Source organism: Saccostrea cucullata, unplaced genomic scaffold, assembly GCF_032062105.1.
Source record: "Saccostrea cucullata isolate Sc308-1 unplaced genomic scaffold, CSIRO_AGI_Scuc_v1 ctg1036, whole genome shotgun sequence".
In the NCBI taxonomy this organism is placed as follows: Eukaryota; Metazoa; Mollusca; class Bivalvia; order Ostreida; family Ostreidae; genus Saccostrea; species Saccostrea cuccullata.
In genome coordinates, this window is record NW_026940311.1 from 31,822 (window position 1) to 43,413 (window position 11,592).

At 32.6% G+C, this 11,592-nt stretch overlaps 1 protein-coding gene across 1 annotated transcript in view; it reads right to left on the bottom strand.

Annotated features, from left to right (window-relative positions):
- Positions 1-11,583, bottom strand: part of LOC134255088 (dynein axonemal heavy chain 12-like) — a 39,811-nt gene extending 28,228 nt beyond the window's left edge. The window contains exons 1-17 of the mRNA XM_062737601.1: positions 11,440-11,583; positions 10,268-10,542; positions 9,963-10,053; positions 9,403-9,429; positions 7,547-7,736; positions 7,268-7,343; positions 6,004-6,162; positions 5,442-5,637; positions 4,957-5,302; positions 4,688-4,779; positions 4,388-4,566; positions 3,698-3,959; positions 3,208-3,414; positions 1,588-1,712; positions 1,135-1,414; positions 719-904; positions 194-394 (exon numbers count right to left, since the gene is read on the bottom strand). Coding sequence (XP_062593585.1) covers positions 194-394; positions 719-904; positions 1,135-1,414; positions 1,588-1,712; positions 3,208-3,414; positions 3,698-3,959; positions 4,388-4,566; positions 4,688-4,779; positions 4,957-5,302; positions 5,442-5,637; positions 6,004-6,162; positions 7,268-7,343; positions 7,547-7,736; positions 9,403-9,429; positions 9,963-10,053; positions 10,268-10,542 — 2,892 coding nt within the window. The 5' untranslated portion in view covers positions 11,440-11,583. The remainder of the gene's footprint in view (positions 1-193; positions 395-718; positions 905-1,134; positions 1,415-1,587; positions 1,713-3,207; positions 3,415-3,697; positions 3,960-4,387; positions 4,567-4,687; positions 4,780-4,956; positions 5,303-5,441; positions 5,638-6,003; positions 6,163-7,267; positions 7,344-7,546; positions 7,737-9,402; positions 9,430-9,962; positions 10,054-10,267; positions 10,543-11,439) is intronic.
- Between the last annotated feature and the right edge of the window lie 9 nt (positions 11,584-11,592).

The following is an 11,592-nucleotide window of genomic DNA, read 5'->3' on the forward strand; positions in this document are numbered from 1 at the left end:
AAATAATTAAAGGTTACTGATTGACTATATATCAGAAATATGCCCACTTAAGGACCTAGTGCCACATTTGCAGAATAAGACTTATAAGACATTTTCAAATGTTTTTGGCATCCTTCTAACCATTAAAATTCAAAATCTGAAGTTCATCTCAAACGATGGGCTTTCTTTACCAAAGCAGTGAAAACAAACATACCTTGATTTCTGTTTCGAAGGGTTTGATGAATGGTGAGCCCCTCATGGTCTGGGTCTTTACGATCTGATCATCCAGTGTGGTCTGGATATCGTCCACTGAGGACAGGATGCTGATTCCTGTGTCACGGTATGCGATCAGATTAAAGTTAATGGTGTCCCAGTCCTCCATCATCTTAGCCATGGCCTTCTCCAAGGAGTGTTCCTATAACACAATCAGAAAGTTGGTGTCAAATGCTAACAATGCATTTAATTTCTTACTAAGCAATGACTGTGTATATAATAGCTTTGCTCATGCAAGTGGTAAATGAAAATCCTTTCTAAGGTACATTTTGTCCCACTAAGTATTTTCTTTAAAGTAGTCATTTATAAGTGTTCCAAATACTTTATGTATTTTTGGGGGGTTAAGGGGGTTGGGTGGGGGTTATGAAAGAAATGTTCATCAAAATGTTAATCTATAACTTCTTAACTCATATTTTTTTAATGATATACGTTTTATAGTTTAAAAAGTCATTGCTCATCTCTTTACCTTGGTGGCAGCTGCACTGATGCCCTCGAACATCTCCATGTGAGGAGCAATTTCCAATTTAAGGACTTTACGAAGCGTAGTTCCTGCGTTGGGTGTGATGTCGAAGCCCATGAGTTCAGACATTCTGGACCAATGACGAGGTCGCATACCCTTGTTGCACATAACACCGATGATGGGAACATTTTCCTGAAAATTAATTTTCAAAATCAGAGAAAAATCGACAACCAAAGTACCAAAATACCATGTAAAAACAAAATAACATCTTATTTCTGATCAACAAGTGTGCTGCTCACTTCAGAAAAAGGTTTCACAATTTAAAACAAATCAAATTTTCTTCATGTCTCCCCCTCTTAAAAAGTCAACACTAGCCAAGCCTAAGCAGGTTAATATCACAATTAATATTCCCCCTCCTTTACCTTGAAGTCTCTCATGCTGTCCTGGACCTTGGTACAGATCTCCATTCCCTGAGGTGTAACCACGACCTCGTCCTGATCCTCTGGGGCAATCTCCTGCCCGCTTTCCTCGGCGTGACGCCTTCGCTTCTTTCGTTCGCGGTTTCGATCGTCGACCTCCATCTGGATTTTCTTGAGCCTCGAGTTGAACACCTTCTGGACTTTGTAGATCTCTCTGGTGTATTCATCCACCTCACCCTCCACTTGTTCTGCATCCAGGTCCATGAAAGCTCCATCCATCCATCTAATCACACAAATTTAAGATTAATTTTTTTTCCCCTACCAAAGTCACTATAAATTTTTCATTCCAAATCTGTATATTACTAACAGTATGATCTTAGATATGTTCTTTTTCTTTTCTCTTATTTTAAATTTGAAAAAGAAATCTATTCACAACGACTTAAAGTAATCTCATACTTTTTCTCGGCTTTCTGCCACTTGAGCACAATGTTGAAGAGTCTGTAGAAGGGCTCCACTTGACTTGTGATTTCATCCACATCAGCTTGATAAGTGGAGATGGGGTACTTATACAGATGTTCTTCCTGTAGGAGAGAAAAGTCATTTCAGATTAACATAGAAATGTAAATAGTACCAGGTACATTAGAGTGTGTTCTAATTTATTTCCCTTATATCACAGTCAAATCAAAAAGTTATTCATAATCATCACTACTGGACGAAAAAAGTGCTGAGAATCCCAAATTTTACTGATAATGTTTGATAATTACTGATACGGTGCTGTTCTTGCTGATAATTACTGATATTTACTGTTATTATTACTGTTGTTGCTGATAATTTTAGTTGTTGCTGAGAAATACTGATAATTACTGTCGTCTTTACTGTTGAGTTTGATAAATACTGATAAATACTGTTGATGTGCTGTCGATGCTGAGATTTACTGATAATTACTGTGGTCATTGTTTTTAACCTGGGAATGGGCTAAAATAGCCTGAGAAATAATTATTTGTTTTAAAAAAAAGTATTTTAACTATAAATTCATCATGGTATACTCAAAAAATAAATTATTCTAAATGAAAAGGTCACATTTTATTAATTTGTTTTCAGTTTCACTTTTCGTGTATTAATTTTATCATATTCATTTTTAGATCATAATGTTAACATTAGCTTCCATAAATGTTTATGTTTTTCTTTACATTTATCCTTACACATAGTTGTTATTATCTGAGGAAAATTATTCTGTTGTATTTGCAGTGGTTTTTCTCTCCAAGTACTTACAAAACAAGTTTATTTTTTATTTAGAAAGGTTTAAAAAAAAATCTCATCTAAAATTATTTCTCACATCATGATGTATATGTACTGTCAAATAAAGCATTTAGTGGGCATCTTTATAAATAATACAGTCAATGGTTGTAAATATCAATTTATTTTACCGTGTGGGGAACTGAAAATGACTATTCAAATGACAAATGTATGACCACATTTAGTTGAACCCCCCCCCCCCCACCACCACCACTTTCCATTTACTTGCTCTGATTTTACATGCTTTAAAAAGACAGTATTTAATATTTGTCAAAAAAAAAAAATCTATTCTTTGTCATTTTATTGAAGAATGTGACAGGTTTAAATAATAAAATTAAATCATCTTTAATTTGTTGAATAATTTTTTATATATATGTAGACAGTGCGCTAGCTCTAATTCTCTGATTTATACATAACGTAAGTCCTCCCTGCGAATTAAATTATACCAGTGTGTGATATCAACACATTCTATTTTTTTTTTAATTATTATTATTTATTTGTTAAGCAATCAGTATTGTACATTACATGACATAAATCTTATGCAGTTTGACACAAACATTTCTTATTGCATATTTTCACTGGCATTGTTTCTTTTTTGTAACAATGCCTAAACAGTGTAGTTTAATATTTTTTCTTTAATGGAAACTTAGTTTTGCAAAAGTGTTCACTTTAATGCACTGACACTCACTAGACATTTACCCCCATCCCCTCCATCCCTGAAAATTAATAAAATTTTTGCATTCTTTTTAAGAAATTATGTGAAAAAAACTTTTCACTGACCTTGTTAATGAAGCTGATTTGTTCCTGTACATCGGCCAGACGTTTCTGTACAGCGCGGACATCTTGTACGTACTGGGTCATCATGTCCAGTTCACCGTAATCATTAAATTCATCCACACGCTGTCGGAGTTTCTCCAGCTCTGCTATTACCTTCTCTCTCTTCTCCAATAACTGGCGCTCTCCTGCTTGTTTAGATTTCTCTATCAGCTGAGTGCCAAAACCAAAACAGAAGTGTTATTCATAATATCAAGGATATTGTTGGTTGGGTATAAAAAGAGTTACCTCCCTTCTCATCACAGCACTTCAATGTTAAAAACTTTTGATATTAAATATTTATCCTCTTATAAGATATATTAAGTTTTGTTGTCAGTTTTATTACTGACAAATAGGGATGATATTATCAAGTAAAATTTAGCTCTATTTCCTCAAACCCCCTAACAGTTTAGGACCAAAAAATAAAACTTTGCTACATAAATCCAAGAAGACACACCTCGTCATTTTCATCAAAGACTGGTGAGATTCTATTTGGCCAGGTCAGAACCTCACAGTTCAGTTCAATGTCCTCTGGTGGGAACATGTACACATCAATAAGATAGGCCAGCCGGTCCTTAGACTCCTTGATGCGTTCATTCAGTTTCACCATTCCACTGGTTCTAGCCTCCTGTGTGAACTTCACCATTTCCATCAACTCTTCACTGGAATCGGGGGTTTTCAGAGCCTTGTCTCTGATTGTCTGGAATTCCTCACAAATGCTGAAAAATTATATAAACATTTCATGATAATTATAAAGTACAGGTATGAAATAGTTTTATTGATATTCTACAAAAACTGTGAGAAAAAAATCTTTTTTTTCCCAATGTGGTCATGGTTCTGTGAAATTGCAGTTTTGTTCAATATTGAGTTAAAAATATGAATTTCTTGGATTGCAATTGTTTTTATCTTAATTGTACTTTATATATGCTGAAAAAATTTGAGACCATGAACATAACATAAATTAATCCAACACAGAAAAAACTTATCTACTTTAGATCATTTTTTTTAAAGGATTATTTTTCAAAATACAACAGTACATGTTTTAACTTAATATTTGAAAATGTTTTTAATTACAAAAGGCATATTAACATTAAGCAAACTGCAGTCACCCATTGAAATATGCCAATGCTTAATTCCTTATACTTGCCTCTTGTTTTCAGCTCTGTGGTCGTCGGAGACTTTTCTAAGGAGTTCGTCAGCGAGTCCTCGGGCGGCCTCAGCCAATCCTCGCTTCAGGTCCTCGCAATCCAGACGAATCATGTCAAAGTGTTCTATACTCGGCAGTCCCATGATCTCACTGGCAAGATTTCTGTATCTATCAATATGCTACAAAGGAAAATAAACATCAGTGTTATATAAAAATTAGAAATATTTCCTTTTTTTCTAGACAGGAATTTTGTATTTTGGGAAATCCATAAAATTATATTATAAAAATAGAAGATCTTACTTTCTGATACTCAGCAAAAGTGTGCTCATATTTCACGTATTCTTGAATTTCTTTCAGGGCTTCTCCATTCACGATGTAGTCATACCTCTTTACTGTAAAAAAAATAACGATTTGTAAAAAAAATGAAATTCTATTCAATATCTCAAAAAACAGCTTTAATGTCAATTTACTTTTAAAAATTTGATAAAATAAAACAAAAAATATACCAAGACAAGCTCGTATAGTAAGTTAAAGATTTATCAAAAAATGACATAAATAAGACCACTCACCAAATGAATCTAGGTGTAACTGTGGCCCTTCAAATTCCCTCTTCACTGCCTCCTTCAACGTCTGAACTGCGGCTTTAACCACATGCTCTGCCACGGTGGCGTCTGTGTGGTTGACCGTGCTGCCACCGGCTAACCATGACTGGACGGTGGGCACCTGCTGCATGGCCTTACAGATGTGGTTGACCACAAAGAGGGCGGTCTCCTCTAAATCTTCCTTTGGGGGATAAAACTGCATTTTCTGGTCATCAAAGGTCAGCTCCATCTTCATCAGAGGCAGCTTGGACTTGTCGTTAGGATCAAACAGAGTGACGTAACTGTCAATGGTTCTCACTAGTAAATCCTTCAGCTGGAAACAAAAATCAACATATGAATTAATATGCAACATCAAAAATTATATAAATTATATTTTTTTCATTTTGGTAGAGAGAAAGTTTTTTTAAGGCAAAAAGCAATTCTCCTTCAATGGTGAAGGTTGAATACTTTACCTGGTTTGAGATCAGTGTTGTCACACATTCAAAGAATGAGTCCAGCTTTTCAGCCTTGGGTGAAACAAATGTGTTCTTGTCTGCAAAGACATTGATAATGCCAGGGAACCAGCTGTTGTTCAATTTATCCTCTGTTTTCTCTAGATCCAGAATAAGGGTGTTCTTAAAGGACTCAAATTCTACTGGTCCATTGGCTCTGAAATAAAATAATTGAAAATTCAGGTCTAAAGTTTTAATCATCTTTCTCAATCAGTTTTATATCAATATCAGAGTTTAAGACAATGCATAAGTGACATTTATTAAGCTCTAAGTTTTTGGTTCTAATCTCACTGAAATAATAAAATTCAATTATCAAATAAACCTAAATCTTGATTGCATGTATTTTACATTAAGGAATTTCTATACTACACATGTTGTCCATTTTCAACCTTCCTTTAAAAGATTTTCAAAAATGCTCCTGCTACACTGAATCTGCTATATATATACTAGTATATGTCTGTGTCAATTTTAAGAGATCAGAATACAGGCACTTTTAAAACAACACACCCCTGTTATTCATTACCTGAAGTTTGAGCAGTCTACAAGGATCATGTTGCCCAGTGTAGACTGACACATCCTGAGGACGGTCTGCATAGAGGGGTGGAGGGTGTGTAGGTTCTCCTTGATGTTCTGTCTGGCCGCCACGTAACTATCGTGCCATGGCCGAGAGTAGTCCAGTCCACTGAAATAAAAGGCAGAAGCGTTACCATATTTGTAAGAATTTCCTTTGGTCATAATCAAAATGAAAGTCTTCATTATACAGATATAGATGTTTTGTTTTCATTATTTGTGTAAATATTTGAGTCATTTGTGTAAACATCTTTAATCTTGAACTAAGAGATGTGATTTTTTGTTTCAAATTGAAAATGGGTGTATGTGCTACAATTCTTTTTTCATAATTATTCTTCATATTAAATTTTCAGCCACTAGAATTTGACATTTATAAACTATAACCTATATGAAAATTGTGTGTTTCCTTTATACATATCTCAAAGTTACTAAACTGAAATATATAGTCATGTACTAAATCTACAAAACAGATTCATGAATCTAATAATCAAAGTTGAAACTATGACTGAAAAATAAAAAGATCTGCAACAACTCAACTAGTTCATTCAACATCAATCATGCAATACAAAGAAACTGAATGGAAACTTCGTGACAAGATAAACTAAAGAAGCAGGACTCAAAAGAAGGTAAAAATGTCCAGTTGAAACAAAAGTTGAACTGAAAGCTGAAGTTCTGGTTGAACAATCCATGTAACTTACTTCTTTTGCAGAAATGTAAGCCTTGCAATGAACATTTAGCAACATTAACAAAAAGTGAAAGTGTCTTGATTTAACAATGACAATGTTAAAACTCATAATAAAGTGAATTTAATATTCATGTAGCATAATATTGGTAATAAAATTATCAAGTGACCAAAAATTGTTATAACAAGATATCAAAAGCATTCAAAAACAGTTTCTTTTATAAAATGACATGTAATACACAATATAAGTATATATATAAAAAAAGAATCATGCATATTTGATGCAATTTATATATGTTTGATATTTATACAATCAAAAATAATGTAAATTTTTCAATCCCCATTTCTCACTCTCTTTTTCATGAGTACACATGTACTACAAATTTATTTATTGTATTGAAACAAGCAGATATACAAGTACATTTAGAAAGCTTCCGTATGATGGCATTACACTGCAATAAATATGTATTTAAAAAATATATAATCATAATGTGAATAATAAACCTTAATATCAAGTTTTCCTGACAAGACTCACCTTGGTTCTGATGGCGGGGGCCCTGCCACATCATTGTCTAATCCCTTCACTTCGGGCTTTATCAGGACATGTTGTACTAAACAGAAGAGTAAAACTTATTACCTTGGGTTTCTACCAAGTCAATGATATACAGATGTATTTTTTCCCCATAATAACATATTCCTCCTTCAAGGAATAAAAAGTAAAGCATGTTTCTTGATATAAATAAATGTCCTTGAAATTAATTATATGCATGGCTTTATTTTATACATTCACAAAATTCTGCTTTTATGCCTTTACCCATAGATTTTTTCATGCTGGCGTTGTAGTCCTCCTTGACCTCGGCGAACAGGTCCCTGATGGAGGCCTGTAGAGCTGGGTTCTGCTGCAGCCTCTCCGGGACCATCTGTAGAATGTTGTCGTTCCAGTGACGCTGTACAGGAGTTACTGGCCCTGCCTCCACACACTTCTTCAGGTATTGATAGTTTAACTGCATTTTTGTAAAAAAAAATATGAATGTTAATATGTACAAAAAAATAGTCATAATGATTGCTGCAACTTTCATTTTAAAAAAGAAACATTACATGTAACTATATCTTCTTCAGTTGTGTGAAATAGGACAGTGATTCTGTAGCTATCAGAACTAAATTATTCTATCAAATGCACTATAATTATGACAGATTTATTATGTGTTTTTAAATAAAAACTCTTTGATTTTAATGTATTTTAAGAGTATAAAGCTCTTTGAAGTTTTTGTACATTTTATTAACATGCCCCCCCCCCAAGAAATTAAATGTGCTGTATCCAAAAAATTGCTTTTTTATACATATACAATGTTTTTTATCATGATCCAAAGATCATTATGGGATTTCATTAATTTTATTTTCACATTTATTTGGCATCTCTTAATTTTCTAAATCTCCCAAATCATTATCTTTTCTAATTCTTGAAATAGTCATGCGCATTTATCATGAAGGAAAACCCCATTTCAATATTTCCAATATGATTCAAATCTTAAGGAGTTAAAGTTTGCATACTTAAAGAGACTAATTTAATTAAACACAAAAATCTTCTAGTTCAGTTTATGTTTTTTGTGACTCACTTTGGAAACTTTCCAGTTTGCATGAGGTTTTAGAATTGGCCATATTCCACCTCATTTAAATCCCAGTTAGGTTAGATTTGATACAAGTGTACACAGCTGATTGTTTAATGCATTACAGTTTATAGAATGCTCAGATTTTGGCAACATTCAGCTGTGCATGTTCTAATTTTTGCAATTTACAAAGTATAAATATGTAAGAGACTTTTATGTTATGTTGTACATATGATTCAACTAAGAAATTTCTTTGTGTGTTTTATAATTTGATCTAAATTTAATAAACTTTTTTTTTCCTTTTCTTTCTTTATATATTTTTTTTTTACTTCCTAAAAATAGTGACATTCACCGGCAACAAAAATACAAGAACAAGCAACAAAAACAGAATTACATGTACATATCAAATGAACAAACTCTCTGCTGTACTAACGGAATATTTCCATCGCAGAAAGTTTGATTAATTTCATGTGTTATAAATGTACAAACAGTAAATGACGAATACATTGTGCTGATTTAAGTTATAATAAGGTATTGGAAATGTTGAGTATAAGATGTTAAAGTATGCAGAGAGAGAGAGAGAGAGAGAGAGAGAGAGAGAGAGAGAGAGAGAGAGAGAGAGAAATATAAGAGAGAGAAGATACATAAGAAGTCAAAGTACATAGAGATAGAGAGAGAGAGAGTACAATAATTTTACATCTGATACAATATATCAACACAATATAAGACGCCCGATTGCTGCAGATTTTTCTTTTTAGAAAATGGCAAAAGACATTTTAAGAAATTCAATCAATTTTTCTTTTCAAAAATAAATTCTTAAAGAACTAGTTTTCTTATTTAAGGAAATGTTCGTTACATCATTTTCATCCTCCACCCCCACCAGTTAGGGCATCTCATAAAGATTCATGAACACTAAAATACATAAAAAGAAAAGAAAGTGCAAAATAGTGTGTATAGACATCAAAGCAAAAAGGCTACAAAAAGTGTACAAGGTAAAGCCACCACCAGGTATAAATATAGTGGTTCAGTGCAACAAACATTGAAAAGCCACGCAGTTACCTACCCTTATTCTGCGTTCCTTACTCATCATCTGTAATATATATCAGCGTCATGCGTATTATCATTAAAGCAGTAAAATTTCAAACAAACTCTATCTCTATTTTTTCTAACATTTAACAAAAACCTGTTATATATGTAAATTTTAAATTAATACTTAAACATGTTCTTGCATCTTGACCGAAGCCACACTTCCATGCATTTATCAGAAAACAATTTTTGTGATTTTGAAAACAAGTTAATATTGCACAGATTCCTTTTCATTAATGTTCATGCCTTGTTTTTGAAGGTAAGTTTCAAATAGATTACAAATTTACTGACCAATTTATTACTTCCTGGGCATTTCTGTACAATACATCAAAATATGTATTTACACAAAGTAACTGTTATTTTCCAATTTATGAATTCTTCACATGCATGTACATTTCACAAGCATTCATTTTCTTTAAGGCTAATTAAGTTAATAAACTTAAAATGAAAGAAAAATTTAAGTTCTTCCCAAACTGCATGAACAAATAAGTTAAAAATGACATTTTTTTTCAGTGAGGAATAAACCCCTTGCCCTACCTCTTGAGGATAATCTGGGTTAGCATCTTTATCTGGATGTTTCTCACAGAATTCTTCTGTGTCCAATAAGTCTTTTTCTGCCTGATCATGTCTGTCAAAAATATAAAGTTTTCATTGTTAATTTTTCTTATACACACTGTATTGAGATTCTCAACATTCTGAAAGTTCTGCATAAACTCTCTTATTCATAATTCATTTTCAATTTTTGAATATTACACAAAGTTTTCGCTCTTTATTTTTTTCTTTTTTTAATCAAGTTTTGTGTCAAAGAATTAAAAGTAATTAAATTGTAGTTAAAAACTTACAGAATCTTCATCAACATTGCTTGTTTGTGATTGGCAAGTCTAAATTTCATGAGCTTGCTGTTGGCGTAGGGGTCATCAACTCTTTGACTCGGTTTGGTGATGGGGGGCAGGCGGGGATAGCCATCAGGTCCTATCCCTCCCAGCTTGCCCCTGCTTCTGGGGGTTTCCCCATTTGTTGTTCCATTGGTTATTCCATTTTCCCTTGGTGTTCCCCCATTTAGAACTCCATTTGTGCCTTGATGGCCATTTATGGGTGGCACAGGTGCCGTAGACATCTAAAATTTATAAAGTAAATACCATTAACTTACTTTCTATTAGAATTAATGAATGAACAAGTTTTCTAGACTTGACATGTGGTTTTGATTTAGAACCACACTTGTGTATAATAGCTTGAATATAACTTTCAAGTGTGAAAAAATCAAAAATAAATTTCTTTTAAAGATAAATAAAATAATATAATAATATTTGTATCCCTCACATTTATGCACAATCTTAATTGTAAAAAATGTTGTTTGAACTTTGAAGCTCTTAAGAAACTTTAAATTACAACAAATATAAATGACATCTATGTGGCATTTTTCCAATATTTATTACCTAAGTTTGAATTGCATAAAGTGTGTATTTTATTAGATCTTTTAGGTCACAACATATGGACTAGTGTTTAAACAATGAAAGAAATACTGAGAAAAGAATATAAATTGCAAATGTTCATTAATTTTGATATGCATTAAAAAAAAAAGAATTAACTTTAATATGCTGTGTGTATTGTCTGGGTCCTTAATTATGCTTAATATTCACCAATCCCATTCTCTGAAAACCCTTTATTTATTTGAAAAATTGTATCCCTTAACTGCATATCAAATACATCGTTTTTGATTAGAAAAGAAGTTAAAAAAAAATTAGGCCTATAAGCAACTTTTGGCAACATGGAGAAAACCACCAAGTTAAGTAACTAAATATGACATCATTTACTGCATACAATTAAATTATTTGCATTTTAGTATGTGAAGAATGTCATTTTGAATTGAAATGAAATGATACTGAATTGCCACCTTACATTTAAAATTCAAAAATGATATTTTGCACATGATGTATGTGATGTAGGACAATTTTTGCATGGTCAACAGTAACACGCATAGAAACTATCGTAAAACTACTTTGTCTTCGCTTACCTTTCCAATAAACTATTGTCTGAATTCCTATTACAATCTTATTGGTGAAATAAACTAATCCATGAGCCTTTTTATCACATTTTCTTTGAAAAAATACGATAATTTTCTTCAAAAATTATAGTTGTGTGTTGTTATGGCCCAGTGGAATAGCTA